Source organism: Prionailurus viverrinus, unplaced genomic scaffold (genome assembly GCF_022837055.1).
Source record: "Prionailurus viverrinus isolate Anna unplaced genomic scaffold, UM_Priviv_1.0 scaffold_39, whole genome shotgun sequence".
NCBI classification, from domain to species: Eukaryota; Metazoa; Chordata; class Mammalia; order Carnivora; family Felidae; genus Prionailurus; species Prionailurus viverrinus.
This window is the reverse complement of record NW_025927607.1, coordinates 1,993,997-2,018,485: the sequence shown is the minus strand read 5'-3', so window position 1 is coordinate 2,018,485 and position 24,489 is coordinate 1,993,997. Positions and strand designations below refer to the sequence as shown.

Genomic DNA, 24,489 nt, shown 5'->3' with positions numbered 1-24,489 from the left:
GTTGTAGAGAAAATAGCGTAACTAATTATCTGTATATTTTTACATTGGGGTGAGGGAGCAAGGAGCTACAGTGAGCCAACGGAGACTCTCCTTTCACTAGTTCAATACAAACATGACCACTAAACACCCCACGGGCAGAACATTGTACGTAGCACTGGGTATGGGTAGTGAACGAAATACAGAAAAATCCGACCCCTCTGAGCTACTGTGGGAAGGCAGTCCACAGATCAAGTAAGCTATGTACACAGTGCGTGCCAAGTGATGTAGACAAAAATAACGCAAGGAAAGGAAAAAAATTAGTTGCGATAAAACTAGATGAAATAATGTCATTTATGTTAAACTGTATATGTGTATTACATATATGCATAAAGAAATGCATAAATTGATGGTAAAGTATATTAAGAGTGGTTAATGCAGGTTGGAGAACCTTCAGGTAAAATTTCCTTATATTTTATGTAAAAATATTAGTAAGCATTATTTATACAAGCCAAAAGACCCCCCTAAAAACCACTGCCATTATGTCAAATAAAAGAAAAAATCCATGAAAACATCTAGGCAAAAAATAAAGGAAGGGAGCATATATCTAGAAATGACAGAATGGCAATGATCACGGCCACGAGAGGAAATTACAACTGTTATAAGCAATTAAAGACTATCTAAAGATGAAAACATTCCTGAAACGAAATAAATTACAAAAGTGAGGGAGAGCAGGCAGTTTTGATCTCTCATGCCCATTTGAGAGACAGCACTGGGTGCCTGACACAAACTGGGAAGCTGGTTCTGTCCACCACATACCCCTCCTTCTAGAAAACGTCTGCTGAGGGTCAAGGGAAAAGAGCACCCTGAAAGAGCACTGGTGTTGGCCTTGAGTGGTGGGGGAGGACGCGGACCTCTACCTGCGCACCAAATCTGGGATTTAAGCTTTTAGCAGTTTTCTGAAGGAGAAATGAACAGTTTAAACGGATTTACTTTCTAGAAAAATTGACCTCCAAATGTCCAATGTCTTATTTTTTATATTTATAAAGGAAAGCCACAACAATAAAATATTAAAAGTTTAGTCCCCAGAATAACACAAAAGATGGCTACAAGATGAGCTACAGTAATTCCAGATTTTGTAGTAAACCGTTAACAACCAACCTTGTGTAAACTTTGGATCCCCTTTGTCCTTCTCTATTTGATTTTCTTGTATTCCTGACAAGTCAACTCCTGTCAGGTTTTCTTTAGCATCAAACCAGTCTTCACTTACTTCTCGGTAATTTTTGCAGCCTGAGAAATTAATCAGAAGTAGCTATGAATTATGTATGATGTTAAACTCTCTGAGAAATTATCTAACAAGCTTCTTAGAATGAATCAGCATGATGACAATTATTAGTTTTAGGTAAAAATAAGTATCAGCAAAGTATAAACCAAGCATAAAGATTCTTTGAGAAGGGTTTTTCAGTAGCCCCTGAATAAAAAGTACTATTCTGAGTGATCTGCTTCCCAGTATTTATTTGTTTATTTATTACTTTTTTATTTCAGAGAAAGCGAGACTGCATGAGCAGGGGAGAGAGGGAGAAAGAGAATCTTAAGCAGGCTCCAAGCTCAGCATGGAGCCCCACGTGGGGCTCGATCCCACGACCCTAGTATTATGACCTAAGCCAAAATCAAGAGTCAGATATTCAACTGACTGAGCCACCCAGGCACCCTTTAAAAACAAAATTTTTTTTTTTTTTAATTTTAGACAGGGAATGAGAGAGAGAAAGCTTGAGTGGGGGAGAGGGGCCACTTTTCCTTTAATTAACACTGATTCCCAGTTTATTGAAGGCCTTACTTTTCTGATCTTTAAGTGAAATTAAATTTTTATACACAGAATAATAGCAAACATTTAAAAAAGGGATTAAACGGTACTGCAGCTCTATTTCATTACAAACTGAATTAATGATCTTTTTGGAATGATTATAATCTTCTTCCATAGAGGGCAAAACTAAAAACAAAGTACGACTTATACAGATGCAAATTGGACAGAAGAATGACTTTTCAGATTGGAGAACATGAAGCAGAAGATTAAGCCTGTATGATTATTTGGCGTTAAATAACCTTACAGATGTTAAGTAGACGTAACAAGAATGTATTTCACTTTCATAATCAGACTGATGACATTCAGTAAATTAAAAATATTTATTTTGATTTAATGAATGGGCACTAGGAATATTTTAAACTTTATTGAGTTTTCTGGCAATGACACGGGACTACATCTTTACACTGACCTTTTTCATCAAGTTTCAGCTGACTAAAGTCTATATCTATGTCACCATTTTTTAAGCCATCTTCCTTGGGTAAAGTATCCTGTTTAGGAGAACTATCGTCAGATAGTAAGGACATCTGAGGATTAAAATAATGAAAACAACAATAAATAAGGACCGATAGTTACTGGACACTATTCTGCAGTAGGCACTCACCATGGGCATCGGTTGCCCCGCACGATGACAAAGGCAGCAAGAGCTCAACCATTTCCTTTGGCTGAGCAACTGCAAGTAAAGCAATCTGTTGCTTTACGTTGGCCACACGTAACCAGAATAAGGATGTGAAGTCAGTCTGTGTATGGCGACTAACACCATCAATGGTTAGCAAAGTGTGGCATACATACAACACTAGAAGTACTTGAGAGGCTTTTCAGAAGTATGCTAGTATTTTTCACATTAACAATGAACAGTAATATATTTAATGTGTGCTGAAATATACCTTTTATTTATAAAAAGCAGTATTTCTTTACCATGTGTAACAGCTACTCTTTACACATTATTTTATTTTTCAATATATGAAATTTATTGTCAAATTGGTTTCCATACAACACCCAGTGCTCATCCCAACAGGTGCCCTCCTCGATACCCATCGCCCACCCCCCATCAACCCTCAGTTTGTTCTCAGTTTTTAAGAGTCTCTTATACTTTGGCTCTCTCCCACTCTAACCTCTTTTTTTTTTTTTTTTCCCTTCCCCTCCCCCATGGGTTCCTCTTAAGTTTCTCAGGATCCACATAAGAGTGAAACCATATGGTATCTGTCTTTCTCTGTATGGCTTATTTCACTTAGCATCACACTCTCCACTTCCATCCACGTTGCTACAAAGGGCCATATTTTATTCTTTCTCATTGCCACGTAGTACTCCATTGTGTATATAAACCACAATTTCTTTACCCATTCATCAGTTGATGGACATTTAGGCTCTTTCCATAATCTGGCTTATTGTTGAGAGTGCTGCTATAAACATTGGGGTACAAGTGCCCCTATTCATCAGTAGTCCTGTATCCCTTGGGTAAATTCCTAGCAGTACTACTGCTGGGGGTCATAGGGTAGGTCTATGTTTAATTTTGGGGGGAACCTCCACACTGTTTTCCAGAGTGGCTGCACCAGATTGCATTCTCACCAACAGTGCAAGAGGGTTCCCGTTTCTTCACATCCTCTCCAGCATCTACAGTCTCCTGATTTGTTCATTTTGGCCACTCTGACTGGCGTTTACACATTATTTTAAAAGGAGACTCATTTAAAGAAAAATACAAAGCAAACAACATTATAGGTAATACACAGCTATGAAAAATTGTGAAGATAGTACATGAGTAGCTGAAATTTAGAAACACTAGCCTACACTATACTGGTTTTCACATATAACCTGTCAATTTAATTTCATCCCAACCTATTATAATAGGTATTGTCTTAAAGCCCAAACTAAGATTATAAAAATTGTTATATCTGCACCTAGTATTTTTATTTATTTTTTCTAATTTTTTTTTATTAAATATAATTTACTGTCAAACTGGTTTCCATACAACACTCAGGGCTCATCCCAACAGGTACCCTCTTACCTGCCCATCACCCACTCTCCCCTCTCTTCCACCCCCCAATCAACCCTCCGTTTGTTCTCAGTTTTTAAGAGTCTCATATGGTTTGCCTCCTTCCCTCTCTGTAACTTTTTTTCCCCCTTCCCCTCCCCCATGGTCTTCTGTTAAGTTTCTCAGGATCCATATATGAGTGAAAACATATGGTATCTGTCTTTCTCTGCCTGACTTACTTCACGTAGCACAATACCCTCCAGTTCCAGCCATACTGCTGCAAATGGCCAGGTTTCATTCTTTCTCACTGCCAAGTAGTATTCCGTGGTATATATAAACCACCTCTTCTTTAGCCATTCGTCAGTTGGTGGACATTTGGGCTCTTTCCATCATCTGGCTATTGTTGAGAGTGCTGCTATGAACATTGGGGTACAAGTGCCCTTATGCATCAGCACTCCTGGCTCCCTTGGGTACATTCCCAGCAGTGCTATTGCTGGGTCATAGGGTAGACGGAGTTTTAATCTTTTGAGGAACCTTCATGCTGTTTTCCAGAGCGGCTGCACGCGTTTTACATTCCCACCAGCCGCATCTTGTAGTTTTAAAGACAATACTGTTGTCCCCAAATAAGCAGGTTATATCACTGTTCCCACTACAGTGATGAAAAAAAATCCTCCAGAACATTATATATTACTAAATTAACATGTTTTAACAAACTATGTGAGAAATGTGAGGATGTAAAAATCTGGCCGTAGATCTGTTAAGTTTGTGGATAACTGAGATTTTTTTTAAACAAGCAGACAATGGAACACATCATTTGCTAAAGTAATTTGCTTTTAATCATGTGTTAATAGAGAAGTATATAACTCAATATTAAGTATTTTACTTTTGGCCTCGAAATGCATCTTTTTATTTAAGACTACTCAAATAATATAACCTCAGGGTTAAGAGCAAAAGCAGAAAACAGAAATAAACTTTGGCTTTTCTACCCCATTGCCTCACTTGACAATGGACCATAACCTGTGTTTCTGTATCACTTCACAATTTGCAGAGTGCTCTCGCACAGACTGCCGTCCGACAGACAATTCCTTAGGGGAACAAAAGAGATGGAGAAAACCTACGGAAGGCATTTAAAAACTATTTTTATCATTTCAATCATGAAGGAATTAAACCTCTGCCTGGTCTAAAATGAAGGAGATATTACTTTACCTCCTGAGACACGGGCAACAATTTTTTAGTTTTAACCACCCTGGGTCACACTATGATGGTGGCCACACGGCCTGGTCTGCCCGATGCGGTTCAGGTTTACACCTACTGTCACAGTGAGTCATTAACGTCACTGCCTTCCACCCTCAGAAGTCTCCTGGTTTGACGCTAAGTTATATATGGTCACCCCACCGAACATACGCTACTGACATTGGTCTGATCAGGACATTAAGTTCCTTCTAACCAGTTACGTCCCTCAAATGGTAGTACACAAAGTGAGCTGAGTGAAAAGAAAGACGTGAGAGCTTCCGAACATTGCAGTTTTCTTTGCTTAAGCCATAAAATTAAAGATTTATCCCAATCAACTACTTTTTAAAAATCTCACTTGAGACGGAGTCTTTTTTAGGCGTGAAGGGACGTCAACATCACATGTATTTTGATTATCTAGTTCAGAATCTGCTCCTGAAAAGCTAAACAGAGAAACACTTCGTTAAGGAATCTGCCAATGTTCTGAAAAAGAACCAACAGAAAACTGAAAGTTAACCGAATTAAGCAGTTTTTAAGATCTAATGAATTCTACATTGGATGAAACCATAACTTACACGTGTGATTCCTCTTTCATTAGCTGGAAAGAGAGCAAAGGGAAGAACAATCTCTTAGTTTAAGATGTATTCTGTGTAAATGAAGTAAAATCTGAATTCTAAAGCATACAAACATACCGTGAAAGCCAAAGTAGAAAAGGTCGATAGTAACTTCGATTCCACAGACAGCGGGGGCAGCTCCTCCAGCGGCCTGCCCTTGTGTATTCTGTCCTTCAAGCTCTCATACCTAACCTTCAAGTCTCCCCAAACAGACAGTAGTGCTGATCCTAATTGCTTCTTAGCACAATTACTCCATAGGTTCCTGTTCAGAAGTTCAATTTACAAAACCACTTAGGCATAGGTCATCCACTGAACACTATTGGATTATGTTACACCCCGAGTTCGAACTCCACCAGATCTATACAGATTTTATTTCTTCGAAATGGTTAGTAAAAGAAAAGGAACCAAAGAAGATGTTTTTCTAGGGGCGGCACAGCAACCCTCCACATACAGGCTAGAGAGGATGTGGCAGAATGTCACGCAAAACCCTCCAACTGACTTCAGCCATACTTGGAACTTTATGAAACAACAGCAACAACAACCCGTCAGCTCTATCTTTTGGCCGGACGCCTCCTCCCAACATACGCCGCTGCTTCTCCGCGAAGTCGCAAAGGATTCCTTTTGGAAGCCCACTACCCCCAGGCCAGCCGACAGAACCGGATGCGACCTCCCCCTCATTCTGCCTTTCGAAAAGAGAAACTAAGGATGCTTTCTGGTGTACATCTAAAGCTTGTGGTAAATTTCCAAGATACAGATCTACAATGAACAATCACCTGCTGAACCCCTCCCTGTTTTCCGTGACAAGCTTGTAAATGTCACTGCAGTGGCGCTGACACATCTGGTAATGAAGGTGCAGGAGGTGCAGCTCTGCCCTCGCGGCTCTTCGCCTCGCGTCCTCACAGCACCGGGAGGCCAAACCCCTCCCCGCCTCTTCACAAGGCGGAGATTCCCTGGAAAATAAAAGACTGGGTTAGGTCAGATTCCAAACATCTTTCTCTGGTTAAGATGCGCCTCTGAAACATTTTAACATTTCTTCCCTTTTCCTGCCAGGCTTCAATCAATTTCTACTATGGACGGAAAGGCCGCACGAACACAGCATAGCTTCAGAAGACAAGGATGTCAAGTCGAAGCTAAACATACTCTTTCTAAAAGTCACAGAAGTAAAAAATTTTCCGATGTACGCTTTCTTTTACCGAAAAAGGATTCCAAAATAAAGTATCAATTTTATTCATCCATAATCAGAAGATTTTCAACCTAAATCAAGCCTTGACCCACATTTTTTAAAGTTGCGAGCATTCTGGATGGAAACGGTTCTTCAACGTTTATTTATTTTTGGGACAGAGAGAGACAGAGCATGAACGGGGGAGGGGCAGAGAGAGAGGGAGACACAGAATCGGAAACAGGCTCCAGGCTCTGAGCCATCAGCCCAGAGCCCGACGCGGGGCTCGAACTCAGGGACCGCGAGATCGTGACCTGGCTGAAGTCGGACGCTTAACCGACTGCGCCACCCAGGCGCCCCTGGAAACGGTTCTTAAATGTGTTCTCTCTTTCATACAGACGTGATTTACATGTTTATTAACTAAGGGTCATTATCATAAGCAAATATTTTACTGTAAATAGATCAAAAAGCCTCAACCACTATTATTTTTCGAACGTTAATAGTTCTTGGTTAATAATTCTTCCCTTGCTACTGGCTGTCACTTCCTGCCGTTCTCAACACCTCTGCCGTGGGAAATGAGCGCTTCCGTTTAATTTTAGAGGACTGGATACCAGATCAAACCCATCAGGAGAACGAAGAATGAAGGAAGGAAAAAGTAAATGACCTCAGAGCATGACAACCAGCTTGGCTTCTGAGAGACCTCCCCTCTCCCCTCCGAACCCACAACGCGGTTCTCCACGGATGCAGAAGAAATTACACAATGAATTAAAATCAAGATTAAAATACTCCAGCGAAAGTAGCTATTTACTTCTTCCAATGTGTGAAGGTTTTCATCGGTGCTATTTTGTTTTGGTCTATAGGGGTAGAAAATGAAAGAAAATGGAGTACTTAAATTCATGCAGATTTGGGTAGAATAAATAGAATAAGACGCCGTGAGATTCTGAAGGAATTACTGAGACTGAATCTTAGTAAGTGAGAAGCTTTAACATTATACGTTATCCTAATATTTATTTGTTCGAAAGCAAATGGCTGAAGCAGATGATCTCTTAAGGTCTTTTTCAGCTATTATTCTATATGGTTAAATACCTTCAAAAAAGCAAATTATTCTTCTGATTCTCTTCCCCATGTATATCTGTTAAGTTTCTACATCTGACTTACCTTTCAGGATGTTTCTTTAAGTCTGTGATAGCAGATGTTTTTCTTAATTCCAGGGAATCCTGGAAAACATGTTTCAAAACTAAATTAGAAAGATACGACAAACAACATACGTCGTATCTGGAGTTCCCAACTGGTAAAACGTAAAATCCAATTTCTAACGGACTTTGCATCGATAGCTGCCGCCAAAGGCGGCTAGAGTTTGGTAGCAACCTGTTCACCGTTTCCCCTCATCCGGCATTTTCTCACAAAAGCCTCAGGAACGCCCATCATAATTTGCTGAATTATAGCATACACTGCCTTCATAGAAGGTCAAATAAAATTTTCTTATGAGTTACACTGGCTTTACCTTGTTTAGGAGATTTCCATTAGGCTCCGAACTGTCAACTGAGAGAGAGTTCCCCAGTGGTCCTCTGCTCACCGTCACTGGCGTGTCTCCATGATCTCGGCTGTGCGGCCCATCTGTATTACAGGCCACACTTCTGTGTCTCTCACCCTGCCAGTCCCCAGGCCGCCTTTTGTTCATCATGGTTATGTCTGTATTGCTTGACGCAGATACCACAGAAGGTCTCGCACTCGTTGCCCTGCTGGTTGTGAAACAAGCCCTAAAGTCAGCGCAAACGTCCACCGTCTGGTGAACCGTGACTCTGTCACTGGCCGCATCCGTCACCAACGCAGGACGTGTTCCTTCTATGCTGGGAAAACACGAGTTATTTGTGGTGCTGTCATCAGCAGCTTTTAGGGAGATCTCATCCACTGCTTCGTGATCTCTGGCTGTAATCCTCGGGGTAGTAACGGAAACATCTAAGGCTGGGTTGGGGGTATCTTGTAGGCTTCTATAATGTGAATATCCACAGAGAGAAATTACTGAATCATCAACAGCAGAGGTCCAGGAAGTCTGACAATCTTGACCGGGTTGGAGTAACACCTGTAAAGCTCTGTCTTCTTGTAATGTGCTAGGATTTCCAAGGTGGTGCGACTTTTGGTTCTCAACGATTTCATTCCCACAAAAATCTTTACTTTCCATTATTTGACATTTCATTTTGCCGGTATAGGTTGTAGCTTTTAGTGCTTTCTGAGGGTTCGAGAAACTACTCTTAGATCGAGATTCCCGATTTTCAAGGGGACTGCTCCCTAGTACAATTTCATCAAATACCGTGTGGTACATTAAACTAGTCTCTTGTTCCTTACACATGTCATGCTTTGGTTCGTGATATTCTCTTAACACAACAGAATTCTGAAACTTGGAGCCACGGGGTGCATCTTCTTGTCCATAAACATCAACTGAATCTAAAAAGATGCTAGAATCACTTGCCAACTCGACACGATTACCGTCTAGATGGCTAGCACACTCAGCTTCATAACCCGAATTTCTTAACCCAACAACCTCCAGATCAGGTGTATTTAATGTTTTCGTTTGGTCAAAAGATACATGGGCACTTATGTGTTCTTGCTCCTCTGCACTATGATACTCCTGCTGGGAGTCCTCGTCGATCTCATGCTTCTGCTCATCTTTGGCAGTTTCTTTATAATCGTCATCTGAAATCTTGCGGGTTCTTTCCAAGCCAATAATCTTAATACCTTGATGCTCCAAAATATCAAAACACACTCCTTCTGTGTTCTGCATTTCAGAATCCAATTCTGAAGTTAAGTGAGTGAGACTTTCATTCTTTCGTTCTGACTCGGAAAAATGTATGGAGTATGTTTCATTCAAGAAAGCACAGTCGGCACTGTGGTCTTCGGACTCACTGGACTGTGAGTGAGTGCGCTCTCTGCTGGCGTCCAGGCTCCCAGGACAAGATGGCTCCAGGAAGTCCACTGTGTCAGTACTGCTCACTTCCGTGTCATCAGCTCTTTGATCTGGTGCCAAGGAATCCCGGTCAGCATCAAGAAAAGCCGATCTGGCTTCATTACAACCGTTGGAAGAGAAGAACACATTTGCTTTCTTAGGATTAGAAGGTTCATCTGATTAATAAAAAAAAAAGAAGAAAATGTTGGCAGCGGTAGCATTACAAACTCTTCACACTAGAAGTGACCTCAGACACGATCTGATCAAAGCTCTTCCCAATGTAGGGGTTCTTTTTACATTGCCCATGACAAATATCCCTTATGGTTGCTGCTATGGACTGAGTCTTGTCCCCCTCAAAACTTGAATGTTGAAGCCTTGACTCCCAGTGTGACGATAACTGGAGATGGGCCTTTGGGAGGTAATTGGGGCTACATGAGGTCATGAGGATGGGGCCCCCAGGATGGGAGACACACCAGAAAGCTCACTCTCGCCACCGTGTGAGGACACGGCAAGAAGGAGGCCATCCACAAGCCAGGAAGAGAGCCCCTGCCAGAACCTGACTAGGCTGGCACCCTGATTTTGACTTCTACCCTCCAGAACTGCAAAAAAATAAGTGTGTGTTGTTCAAGCCACCCGGTCTATGGTATCTTGTTATGGTAGCTCCAGCTGACTAATAGCCAAGATTCTTCTAGAACTCTTTCAATGGCAAGGTGTTTACTATTTATAAGGCAGCCACTCTGTAATCTTTGGGTGGCTCCTAATGACAGCCTCAGGCATTTTAAAAACAAAGGAAAGAAGACACAGGCACCGCACCCAAACACTCATGGCTTCCATAGGGTCACAGATAGGAAATGTACATAGGAATGTGACACGGCTGCAGAGTGCTGGCACAGTTGTATTAATGAGCACGCAAATGCTTGAGAAGAAAGGAGAAGCAACCTTCAGAGAAAACTTTACATTTAAAAAGTGTTTCGAAACAAAATAGTTATTTTAGGCAAATCACTTTTGAAACAAAATAGACAGTTATTTTAGGCAAATCAAACTGCATGGTACAAAGTTAGCTACATGACAGAACACAGCATTTTCGGGAAACTGTAAGCCACTCTGTTTGGAGTCAAACAGCTCCATGGAAATGACAGCAGCTATGAGCAGAAGGGGGCCTTTCAGGATGTGCTCAGGAGTTTGGCTCTTATTCTAAGGCAACAGACAACTCCTGAAAGCTTCTTAAAAGGGAATGGAAGTAAGTTTGGACACCCCTGGCAACAGTAAGAACGGAGGCTTGAAGGGGGGACAGAGGCACACAGACCAAGTGTACAAGTGGGACTGAGAAGTGCCACAGCTGGCAAGGCCTGGAGGTCCACTGGGAACAGTAGATGACGGAGAGGTAAAGGCTTTGAAAATTTTGTTGACTGGGGCGCCGGGGGTGGGGGACGGTGCTCAGTTAGCGTCCGACTTCGGCTCAGGACATGATCTCAGGGCTCCTGAGGTGGAGCCCCCCCCCCCCCCCCCCCCCATCGGGCTCTGTGCTGACAGCTCAGAGTCTGGAGCCTATTTCAGATTCTCTGTCTACCTGTCTCTCTGCCCCTCCTGGACTCGCATCTGTCTCCCTCTCTCTCTCAAAAATAAACATTAAAAAGAATTCAAAAAAAATTTTGTTGACTAAGAACATAATCGGAACTACGTTTTCTATCAAGATCCAGTACACACATACATACACATGTGCATAAGTGAAACAAAAAGTTTATAAAACAGTAACTACTCTATGCCTGATGTATTTTGCTATTTTCTGGTCTATTTCATATATTTCAAAAAAGCTCGTCACAATCAGCTCAACTGATTTCCTGACTGCCCACCGGGTACCACCTGCTTGAACATCTTTCTGAGATAAGGCTAAGGTTTACCACGTGGTATTACAGTTGCATGGAAAAACGTGGGGCTAGAGGGACAGGCACTTTGTGAAGAAGAGCGGGGCAAGAGCAAGGTGGGAGGGAGGAGACAACGAGGTCAGTTCCAAGCAAGCAGAGTTGAAGGTGAGGGATCAAACAGCCAGATGTGAATGTCTAGCGAACTATCATAAACACGGGGCTGGAGCCCAGGCCAGCAGAGTGAGCATCACTGTCACATTCTATGCTTTCCTGCAGGATCTGTATAGGACTTCGTTCTGCATTCTGGATACTAATCCTTTGTTTTTTAGATTTATAATATGAGTGACTTTTCCCGAGGTTACTGCTTATCTTTGAATTTTCTATAAAATCTTGTCACACCGTGGTTTTTAAGATAGTTAAATGGATCGGTCTCTTCTCTGACTTCTGGGTTTTGTCTCGCTGGCTTTCTCTACCACACGATTGCAAAAATATTCTCCTATATTTTATCTGAATTCTGTGTTCTGTGTGTGTGTCTGTGTTGAAACCACATATATTCGTACGTACATAAAGCTCAGTCGCCCTGCTTCCTATGCTCTTGTTTCTTGTCGTCTCACATACCATTACCACAGAAAAAGAAACTCCAGGTCTGTGTGAAGACAACATCTGCCACTTGGGCGGCGAGGTCGACCTGCCCGCCTTCCACTCATCCCCCTGCAGGCTACTTCCCGCCAGGAGTTCCTGAAGGCCTGGTCGGACAGAAACCCTCTCTCCTGGCTCACCTTTTCTTCCCCGCCTCTTCCCTTTACCTGAGAGCTCCTGTGTGGGCTGCCGCATTCCCCAGAAGTCACCTGGGTTTGCCAAATTAAAACCGTGCCGCATCCCACCGCCTCGCCACAAAGAAGGTGTAAAGCCACAGCAACGCCGGAGAACTATCTAGCTCGAGTACGTTCGGTCCCTCTCTCCACCCGCAGTAAAGCCAGCTGGCCTGGCCCCTCACCTTTCCGGACGTTTCCTCCATTACTGCGGTAGGCTTTACCAGGAGCTATCTGCTTCGCTGCGGCAGCCTGCATCTCCCAAGGATTTGCCTCTAGAAGAGGTGTAAACATTGAACAGACTCGGCGTTATATTTAAAAACGCTATCAGAAAATCAAGAAATTGACAAAATGGCAATTATACAGTCAAAGATTCAAAAAGAAGAGGGCTGATAAAACTGGTAGGACATTTGAATAACTTTCATAAAAACGTGAGTTGACAGCTACAGAATAGATTCTACTATTTAAAGAGACATGACACGTTCTTTTAAAATTTCCAAGAAACATTAAAGATTAAAGGCAAACAATGTATTAGGCCACCCAAAAGTCTTAATCCAAAAAAATGAGTACTAAAGGCTACAGTATGGCCCACTGATGTCAAACCTGGATCAAAAATGTTTCAAAAATGTTACAAATTATAGATCTATTAAAACCCAATTAACCCAATAAAACTTGGTGTGTGTTCTCAAAAAAACAAAAAAAAAAACCCCAATTAAATGGTATATCCATAGAATGGAACATCTTTCAGCAACAAAAGGAACAAACCGAGGCAAGCAATCTCCTGGAGTAACCTCAAAAGCACACCGAATGAAAGAAGTTGGACAAAGATCACACGCTCACGATTCCATTTAAGTGAAGCGTACAGAAAAAGCAATTTATAGACACAGGAAGCAGATTAATGGTTGCGTGGGGCAGGGGATGGGAAGAGGAGTTAACTGTAAATGGGTATAAGGGATCTTACTGGAGAGATTAAAATGTTCTAAAGCTGATTTATGGTGTGATGACTGCACCACTTGATGGAGTTTTTAAAACTGTACTTTTGAAATGAGTAAAACAGACCTCAAAAAAGCTGTTTTTAAAAGGCACTGACAGGGGCGTCTTGGGTGGCTCAGTTGGTTAAGTGTCTGATTCTTGATTTCGCCTCAAGTCATGATCTCATGGTTCGCGAGATCGAGCCCCGCGTCAGGCTCTGTGCTGACAGTGCGGAGCCTGCTCGGGATTCTCTCTCTCCCTCTCTCTCTGCCCCCTCCCCCACTCGCACACATGTGCTCTCTCTCCCTGTCACAATAAACATTAAAAAAAGAAAAGTCATTGACAAGGACTCTTTGAATCCAGCTGCCACATGAGGAAGTCCAAGTTAGTCACTTAACAGGAAGATCAAGGTCCCTCAGTAGCTACATGAATGACCCCAGAAGAGACCAGCAGAAGAAATGTCCAGCTGACACACAAAATCATCTTGGGACTTCTGGCCCCTAGTTATCTTCACTGTCTATACCCCTAGAAAGCTAAGGTATCTTCCACAGAACTCTGGGGACTAGGTATTACAAAGGTTCCTGGGAAGTTTGAAGAAAAAACCTGATTTCGTTCTAATTCTCCATGAACTATTTCAATTGGTGATCTTGGACAAATCATCGAGGTTCACTTGTCCCGTGCTACAGTGAGAAGACATTACAGTTGAGCTTTGAGCAACACGGGGGTTAGGAGCACCGAGCCCCCATGTGTAACTCTGACTCCTCCCGAACTCAACAAAAGCCCACCACTGACTGCAAGCCTTACCAATAATCCGAACAATTGATGAACACATATTTTGTATGTTACATGCACTAAATACTGTATTCTTACCACCAAGTAAGCTACAGAAGAAAAAGTTATTATGAATTTCATAAGGAAAATACACATACAATAGAGTACCATCTAGAAAAAACTCTGCATAAAATCTAAACGGTCCCATGCAGTTCAAATGTGTTGCTCAGGGGTCAGCTGTATAAAGCAGAAGGGCTTACTCCATGGAGACAGGCGATCTAGCTTTGAATCCTGACTTAGCTACTTACTAAGCAGTACAAACTTCAACCAGTGAAAACAAATTGGTAACAACTAGAGCACAGACTTTCTAAATACATGGGACCTGGCCAAAGTTATAACTCAAAGAACCCACAGCTTTAGATGCTCGTTATTAAGTCAAACTTAACGGACTATGATCATAAGCAGTCAACTCCAGCCTCGGTCCATACAGCAGGCAATTCTTGAGCTCAGGATCCCGAGTTCAAGCCCCACGATGGGTATGGAGCCTACTTTAAAAAAAAAAAAGAAAAAAAAGTATAGAAAAGATCTAAAGTACTTAAATCAAAAAAGAATTAGTTAAGACAAAAGCAGAAGTGGCCGATTTAAAAAGAGTAAAAAATAATAACTAAAACCAAAAGCTATTCTTTGAAAAAATAAATAAATACCTGACAAATCTGAGAAAGGACTAAGTCACAATGAGAAAAGGAGCATTTTAATAAGAGATTTAAAAAAAAATTTTGGGGGCACCTGGGTGGTTCAGTCAGTTCAGTGTCCGACTCTTGGTTTCAGCTCAGGTTATGGTCTCATGGTTTGTGAGTTTGAGCCCCACATTGGGCTCCACACTGACAGTACGGAGCCTGCTTGGGATTCTCTGTCTCGTCCTCTCTGCCCCTCCCCTGCTCATTCTCTCTCTCTCTCAAATACATAAACTAAAAAAAAAAAGTTATTTTAAAAACTGACATTGGTGGGGCTCGGGTGGCTCAGTCAGTTAGGTGTCCGACTTTGGCTTAGGCCATGATCTTGCGGTTTGTGGGTTTGAGCCCCGCGTCGGGCACGGTGCCGACAGCTCGGAGCCCGGAGCCTGCTTCGGATTCTGTGTTTCCCTCTCTCTCTGCCCCTCCCCCGCTTGCACTCTTGCTCTCTCTCTGTCTCTCTCTCTCAAAAATAAGCAAACTTTTAAAAAGTTAAAAAAAACCAGATTGCTATACACATCTCTGATGGATAAATGAAAATTTAACCAAAATAGGTAATTTTCTAGGAAAATAATTAAAAAACTTAACAGAAAAAGCTGAACAGAGAACCAGTCAGAAAAAAATTTAAAAGGCCATCAAAGATCCATCCTATATCAATTCCTATCAAGCCTACTAAATTCTTAAAAAAAATTTTTTTTAATGTTTATTTATTTTTGAGATAGACAGAGACAGAGCACAAGCAGGTTAGGGGCAGAGACGGAGACACAGAAGTAGGCTCCACATCCCGCACTGAGCCCAATGTGGGGCTTGAACTCATGACCCTGAGATCAAGACCTGAGCTGAGATTAAGAGTCGGACACTCAACTGACTGAGCTACTCAGATTCCCCAAAGCCTACTAAATTCTTATTTCATCTGTATAAGCAGGAAAATTCTAGGTCAAGTGAACAAAATTCTCACCTGAGTCATAAAAATAGAGTCCTGACCCCTTAATCAATTCCCAGGCTTGTGCCAGTTTACAGGCCCAGAAAACCTTGAATGAAGGGGAATCTGGGTCCGTTTGAGGAAGGACCCCAAAAATACACTAACAAAAATTAAAACCGTTAATCTTTCTCCTAGCCTTTCCCAAAGGGACTTACAGCCTTTTGCTAGGCTAACTGTATATTGGAAAAAAGGAACTAATCAGACCTTTCAGGGACTACTGGCTCTGCACTGACACTGATTTTAGGAGACCCAAAATGTCACTGTGGCCCGGCCCTCCAACCAGAGTAGGGACTTACAGAGATCAGATGATCAGTGCAATTTTAGCTTGGGTCCATTTTGTAGTGGGTGCACCGGGTCCCTGAACCCATCCTGTGGCTATTTGCCCAGTTTCAGAAAGCACAGTTGGCAAAGACATACTTAACAGATGGCAGAATCCTCACATTGGTTCCCTGACCTATTGAGTAAGGGCTATTACACGGTGGGAGAAGCCAAGTGGAAGGCATCAGAACTGCCTCTACCTAGGAAAAGAAATGGTAAATCAAAGCAATATCACATCCAAAGGGACTGCGGAGATGAGTGTCACCACCAAGGACTCTAGGATTCCCAGATCCCCACTCAATTCTCATATTTGGCAGAAGACACATACATCTTGGAGATGCCAGTGCGTTTATCATATGCTTAACTCGGTGGTGACTCCAACGGCAAGGGCTCAACCAAATGTGGTTTCATTGCCTGAGCAAGCTAGCACACCTTGCGGTGCCTGGTTCGAAGCCACTGACCTGGCAAATGTGTTCCAGGTAGGAAGCCAGGCTACCACAGGGTTCATGCTGTATGTTTTCTTTCCTTAAGAAGTCGCAGTCCCACACTGCCTGGAAACAGCTGTTTCATACCCGTGGCCTAGTTTTCAAGTTGTTTTATAGCAACATGATAAATCTAGTCTGTTACTACATCATGGCCAGAATCTTCCACACGCTTGAGAGTACATTTTCTGACTACAGCACAACTAAGAATAATTAAAAGGATAATCATTTCCCAAGTATTTAGAAATTAAACAAAACACTTGTAAATAATTCATGGGCAAAAAAAAAAAAACCATATCACAATGGAAATTAGAAAATATTTTAAACTAAATGATGAAAATACAACATATCAACAGTTGTACTGCTTAGAGGGAAATGTATAGCTTTAAGAGCTTATAACAGAAAAGAAAAAAGGTTTAAAATCAATTATCATTTAAAAATATTGGGGCGCCTGGGTGGCGCAGTCAGTTAAGCGTCCGACTTCAGCCGGGTCACGATCTCGCGGTCCGTGAGTTCAAGCCCCGCGTCGGGCTCTGGGCTGATGGCTCAGAGCCTGGAGCCTGTTTCCGATTCTGTGTCTCCCTCTCACTCTGCCCCTCCCCCATTCATGCTCTGTCTCTCTCTGTCCCAAAAATAAATAAACGTTGAAAAAAAAATTAAAAAAAAATATTTATTTATCTTGAGAGAGGAAGAGAGAAAGAGAGCAGGGCAGGGGCAGAGAGAGAGGGAGAGACAGAATCCCCAACAGGCTTGCATCAGCACAGAGCCTGACGTGGGGCTCGATTTCACAAACTATGAGATCATGACCTGAGTCAAAACCAAGAGTCAGATTCTTAACCAACTGAGCCACCTAGGCACCCCTAACATCAGTTATCTGCCTTAAGAAACTAGAAAAATTAGAACAAATTAAACCCACACAAAACATTTAAGAGCAAACGCAAATTGCCAATATCATACATGATAAAGGGGACATTATAGAACCTTCAGACATTAAAACAATGGTAAATGCAATGAACAACATTATCTGATAAATTCTACAATTCAGACACATGTCCTTGAAAACTACAACCTTCCAAAACATATATAAGAAGAAATAAACAATGTGAATAGTCTCATCTCTCTCTCTTTTTTTAATATTTACTTTTGAGAGAGAGAGAGAGAGTATGTGCAGGTGGGGGAGGGAAAGAAAGAGACAGGGAGACACAGAATCCAAAGCAGGCTCTGAGGTGTCAGCACAGAGCTCCATGCGGGACTCGAACTCACAAACCATGAGATCATGACCTGAGCCGAAGTAGGGCGCTTAACCGACTGAGTTACCCACACACAGCCCCCCTTTTTTAATTAATGAATAGTCTTATATCTCTTAAGAAAATTAAGCCTGTAATTAAAAATTTTCCCTCAAAGAAAACTCCAGATGCAGATGGTTTCATTGATGAATTCTACTCATCTACTAAGGTAGAAATAAAGGCAGAATTCAACTTTGGTAACCAAAGTCCTTTAGAAAAGCGAGGAAGAGGGAAGTCTTCCCCATATGTTTTACAGATCTAGCATAACCTTGTTACCAAACTCTGAGGAACCTGCAAGAAAAAAATAAAAACACCAATAGCACATAGAGTCACATATCCTAAAATAACTTTTTGCAAAACAAATCCAGCAGCATATAAAGGCAGTCAGTCACTGACCAAAGTTAGGGAATAAAGTAGAAAAATCACATGGTTCTCTCGGTAGATGCAGAAAAAGAATTTGATTAAACATTTGTTAAAACTCAGAACCTATTCACGGTAAAAGCTCTCAGTAAACCAAAAACAATAAGGAATTTCCTCAGTCTAATAATGGGTATCTACAGAAAACGTGAAAGAATAAAAAACCATATAGACAACATGCTTGATGGTGAAAAATCGAGTAATTTCTACCAAAAACAAAACATTTGTTCTCTTACCACTTATTTCATGTACTAGAGATATTAGCCATGTAATGAATAAAAGGCATACAGACTGGAGAGGAAAAAAAAGGTTAAACTACTTTATTCACAGACCACATGATAATGCACAGACAAAAGCCAAAAAAGATACAGAAAGAAACTACTACAACTAATAAGTGAATTTAGCAAGGTTGAAAAATAAAAGGCCAAGTGCATTTCTATATTCTAGCAACAAAGATTTGGAAAATGAAAATTTTAAGAGTATTATTTACAAAAGCATCAAAAAACATGAAAAACTTACTTGTTAAATGTAATGAAAGATGTGTAAGACTTTTATGTTGAAACCTACAAAATACTACCGAGAGAAATTAAGGCAGAACTAAATAAAAGGAAAGATATACCATGTTCATGGATCAAGAAACTCAGTATTGTTAAGATCTGTTCTCTACAAATTGAACTACACACTGAACACAATTTCAATCAAAACTGCAGAAGAATTTTTTGGGGGTAGAAGTTGACAAGTTGGTTAAAAACTTATATGGAAATGCAACAAACCTATAATAGCCAAAACAATTTAGAAGAAAGCTAAATGACATGTATCTCAAGACTTATTATGAAGCTACAGTATTTGCAATGTAGTATATTAAACTAATAGATTATGAGAGTCCAGAAAGAGAGCCACTTGAGTTTTGAGAAAGGCACTAATTCAATTCAATGTGGAAAGGAAGGTCTGATGCATATTCAGTAAATGGTGCCGACACAACCAGATTTTTGAAGGGGAGAAGAAAAATACCTGGACCCCTCCTTTACATCATATATGGTAACAGAGGTGAGGTAATTTTTCTGTAAATTTTCTCAAGGAAATACAGGAGAATATATTCATGACTTTGGGGTAGGCAAAGATTTCTTAGAATATTCTTAGAATACAAAAGGTATTAACTAAAAAGGTGTTACAAAATTTCAAAACTGCTGCTCATCAAAAGACACCACTAAAAAAGTGACAGGCAAGACAAAGACTGGGAGAAAATATTTACAATTTACATATCCAACAGAGGACTGTTACCCAGATTATGTAAAGAACACATACAAATCGAATTTTAAAAAAAGCTTCAAAAAGCTTCACTTGGGGGCGCCTGGGTGGCTCAGTCGGTTAAGCGTCCGACTTCAGCTCAGGTCACCATCTCACGGTCCGTGAGTTCGAGCCCTGCGTCGGGCTCTGGGCTGATGGCTCAGAGCCTGGAGCCTGCTTCGGATTCTGTGTCTCCCTCTCTCTCTGCCCCTTCCCCGTTCATGGTCTGTCTCTCTCTGTCTCAAAAATAAATAAACTTAAAAAAAAAAAAAAGCTTCACTTGGACATTACTTCACACATATAACATAAGGCATATGGAATGTTCTTAAATGTATGAGAAAGTGCTCAACATCATTAGTCATCAGGGAAGTGCAAATTTAAACTACTAACATACCATTTCACACGCACTAGAATGGCAAAAAAGAAAAAAAAAGAACACTGATTAACACCAAATATTGGTGAGGGTGCAGGCAAACAGGTATTCATAACAACACTGCTAGAGGGAATGCAAATTGTTAAAAATATTTTGAAAAACTGTTTGGAAGTTTCTAATGATGTCAAACATATACCTATCCTATTACCAGTAAGTTCCATTCCAGTTTCAGGAATGTATACCCTTCTCTAGAGAATCATTCTTAAATAAAAATTCAATATAAAAAAATAAATAAAATAAAAAAATAATTAATATTGAATAAATGTAAAAAAATACATAATGCAATAATGACTGAATCTGTTTAAGTCATATGCTAAGTGTTGAGGAACACATTTGATTAGTCTCCACCCTTGTGAAACATGATAGACACATTAACAAGTGATTTCCAAACATGGGATGGGAGAATGGAGAGGGAGCACATAAATTTTATTATAGGGTCCCTTTTCTCAAACTTGCCCAATATGAGAATCACTTGGGACACTCTTTAAAAATACACATTCCACAGCTTAATTGGGGCCAAGAAATAATACTCTAGGAAATTTCTATACTCTAGAGAGGTGGAAAGACACAAATTGCTATGTGTGACATAAAATGACCTGCCCTAGTCTTAGGGTTAGGGAAGGCCTTCCTGAGGAACTGTCATTGTCATTTAAACTAAGATCTGAAAGACATGCAAATAGGAGTCTGCTATCACAGTGACTACTATATCAATTTAATATTGATTTTGACATAAAGGATATAATGTCACACACACAAACACATTTGGCATTTTTAAAACTGACAGTTGTACTTAAAAAGCAATAAAAACTAATATTCTAGCCTAGTAAGAGAAATATAACCTATATCTACTTTGGATTTCACAGATAATTAAGTCGACAATATAGCATGGTTGCATTGATAAAGGTAAGGGAAATCTCATAAAGAAAGTGACATCTAAGCTAAATCATAAAGGTCACATAGGGGCTAACCACTAAGAAAGAGCATCTCAAAGGGAAAAGAGCACCTCGAGTTAAAAAAACAAATATGGGATGGCCCCCAAGTAAAGAGGGGTAAAAAGAGGAGACAAGACGATATATTTAATATGTATCAACGTGAACTCATCATCATTGATGGTGCACTCACTCAACTAGGAACAAAGGAGAAGGAATAATTTTATATTATTTTTCTTTTGGATGGGAAGCCATGGGAGATGATGAGTTCATTTTATACATAGTAAGTTCTAAGTGCCCGTAACATGTACACACTGAAACAGATATACAGTTGTGAAGCTTACAGATAATCTGGGCTGGAAGTATTCAACCTCTAATTTCATGTTTCAGAAATTCTTTTTTAGCTAGTAACAGAAAAAAATTGGCCTAATACCAAGAGTTTAGTAGCCTTTTATTATTTTTACTGCCTTAAGACTGGCTCGTGGTTGTTAACCTTTGGGGTTATGGAGTTTCCAAAGATTTGATAAAAATCACACACTTAACTTCCCTGAGAAAATGCACATACACACACATATAATTTAAGGGATTTATGGACTTTATACCACATTTAAAAATTCCTAGTAACTCCTGGCTTACAGGATTTTACTTAAGTCAGTAAAGAGCCTACTCTAGGAATTCCAGGTAAATATTTAAAATAAAGAGTAAGATGAACAGAAAGCTAGCTTATCAAAATAACTGACATTACAATACATCTGTGGTTTCTTATTTTTTGCACTCAGAAAGTCTTCACATTCTTAAAAAATATTGAGAACCTCAAGGAGTATTTGTTTATGTGGACAGTATCTATTAATACTTATCACGTTAGAATTAAAATAGAAAATTTTTCAATATTTATTAACACTAACAAACCCAATACTTAGCATAAGTAACATTTTAAATGTAAAAATGTGTATTTTCAAATATATTAGTAAGAAGAGCATTAACATTTTGCAAATGTCTTTAATATCTGTTTTAGCAAGCTGGGATCTCATTCATATCTGACTCTGCATTCAAGTCTGCATTCAATGTGTTGCAGGCTTCATTCTTTTTACTTATTTATTTATTTTTTAAATTTACATCCAAGACAGCATATAGTGCAACAATGACTTCAGTAGTAGATTCCTTAACGCCCCTTACCAATTTAGCCCATTCCCCTCCCACAAGGGGGAAGGGTTTGTTTGTTCCAATAACCCTGTTTGTTCTCCATATTTAAGAGTCTCTTGTGTTTTGTCCCCCTCCCTATTTTTATATTATTTTTGCTTCCCTTCCCTTATGTTCATCAGTTTCGTATCTTAAAGTCCTCATATGAGTGAAGTCATAGGATATCTGTCTTTCTCTGACTAATTTCGCTTAGCATAATACCCTCCAGTTCCATCCACGTAGTTGCAAATGGCAAGATTTCATTCTTCTTGATTGTGCAGGCTTCATTCTTAAATGTGAACAGATGCCCAACGTCAAAAACTTTGACAAAAAGAAATATTTGAGTACAACAAAAACACTTGTAAATCATTATATCTGGTAAGGGTCTACTACCCATAATATATAAAGAACTCTTAGAACTCAGCAACAAAAAGCCAGTCCAATTTTTAAAATAAGAAAAAGGTTTGAATAAACAATCCTCCAAAGATGTACAAATGGCCAATAAACACATGAAAAGATTCTCAATATAGCAGTATTAAGGAAATGCAAATCAAGATACTTTATAAGGGAAATGCAAATCAAGCCCATAATAAGATACTTTATTATCCTCTAGGATGGCTATATTATCATTTTTTAAAGCACACACAGAAAATAAGTGTTGGCAAGGGTTTGCAGAAACTGGAAGCCTCAAATATTGTTGGTGAGAATGTAAAATGGTGCTGCCAGCTTGAAAAGCAATCTGGCAGTTCCTAAATAAGTTAAACACATGGCCACGTGACCCAGCAATTCCACTCCTGGGTATGTACCCATCTTTATTGTGTCCTCCCAGTTCTCATTTCCCAAACGATTCCCTCCTGTGTTTTCAATCCCAGAACCAAGCCAGAACCACAGGACTCTCCCCTGACACCTCCTTCATCCCTACCAGGTCTTGTCACTTTTAACATCCGACACAGCGTCAAGCGCCAACAGACCCCCACACGGACGGCGGCAATAATCTTTCCAAAATGCAAATGTGATCGGCTCAACCTATTGTTTAAAACTCAGCAACAGATGGTTGTTGTTCTTTGGATGAATAAGGACTAAAACTCTGTAGGATCTCCCGAGAGACCCTCCAAGGGCCTGGGCTCTGCGTTAACCTTGGCACCTTGGTTCCAGACACACCTGCCTCCTTCCTGGCACAGGTCCGCCACGTGCATTCCGCGGCCCGCCGCATCCCCCTCCCGGCCGGCCACCCGGAACTCCCGCTCCTGCTTGACCTTCGGGTCCCACCCTAAACGTCCGTTCCGCAGGGTCCCTTCCCCGCCGCCCCACGCGGTCCCGGGAACCGCTGCCAGGCCGGCAAACACCCCACACTTCCGGGGGACTGGTGTCCACCGCCTGTCTCCCTGTCCGGACGCGCCTGCCCGCTGCGAGGGCTCCTCGAGCACGTGTCACAACGATGCACATACGGGTGGCTGTCCACCTGCTCGGGGAAAGTAACCGCACCTGTGCGATAGGTCCGGTAACTTCACTCCAGGCCAGGTTTTGGGGTGCAAGTGCGCCTCGGCGCTGGTGAAGCGAGGCGGGGGGCCACGCCCAGGGCTGAATGTAAACGTACCAAATCGGGGGATTCTGGAACGGCCTGGCCACCCAGGAACGCGCAAACCCGGGGCCTTGGCAGCCAACCCGAGCCTGGCCCCCACCCGCCCCCTGCCCGGCCCCCTGCCCTGGGGCCCGCGGAGGAGCCGCCGCCGGGGACGCCCTCCTTCACACCTCCCGGCCATCAGCAGCGGAGGGACCTCGCCACCACGCCCGACCACCGCTGGACTTCGCTGCTGCGGACCCCCAGGTCCCGGGCCTGTGCCCCGCGTCCACGCCCAGCGCACCTCGGAAACGTGTCGTCGCCGCCGCCGCTGCTGCCGCGCGAGAACGCGACCTCAGCCTCCGACTCCAGGCGAAGCGCGCCGCGTGCTGCCGCGGGGCCTGTCGGGTAACGGACACCGGCGGCCCGCCCACCGCCCGGCGGGGGCTCCCATTGGTCGGCGCCGGCAGGGGCGGTGCCGTGATTGGCCTGGAATGTGGGCGGGGAGGCGGGAACAAGGCAGCCGGCTGGCGGTGTGCCAAGGCGAGCGCGGGAGGCGACTGTGGCACGAGCGGAACCCTTCCCTGCGGTGCGGCCCCAGACCGTGGTGTGGACGATGTTGTCTGCACGGGCCCAGCCGCTCCCTGTGCGGGCCCAGAGCCCACGGAGTCCTCCACCGGCAGTGGCGGGAGAGCCCCCGGTGCCAGC

The 24,489-nt window shown here is 41.9% G+C and overlaps 1 protein-coding gene across 3 annotated transcripts in view; it reads right to left on the bottom strand.

Moving 5' to 3' along the window:
- RBM44 (RNA binding motif protein 44) overlaps positions 1–24,155 on the bottom strand; it is a 47,909-nt gene extending 23,754 nt beyond the window's left edge. Inside the window, exons 1-10 of one of the 3 annotated variants that reach the window (XM_047846523.1) lie at positions 24,086–24,155; positions 12,619–12,708; positions 8,317–9,932; positions 7,971–8,029; positions 6,427–6,603; positions 5,732–5,915; positions 5,615–5,637; positions 5,398–5,482; positions 2,250–2,364; positions 1,138–1,266 (exon numbers count right to left, since the gene is read on the bottom strand). In XM_047846523.1, the coding sequence (XP_047702479.1) occupies positions 1,138–1,266; positions 2,250–2,364; positions 5,398–5,482; positions 5,615–5,637; positions 5,732–5,915; positions 6,427–6,603; positions 7,971–8,029; positions 8,317–9,932; positions 12,619–12,691 (2,461 nt within the window). In that variant the 5' untranslated portion in view covers positions 12,692–12,708; positions 24,086–24,155. The other 2 variants (XM_047846524.1, XM_047846526.1) reach the window with 2 other exon arrangements.
- Between the last annotated feature and the right edge of the window lie 334 nt (positions 24,156–24,489).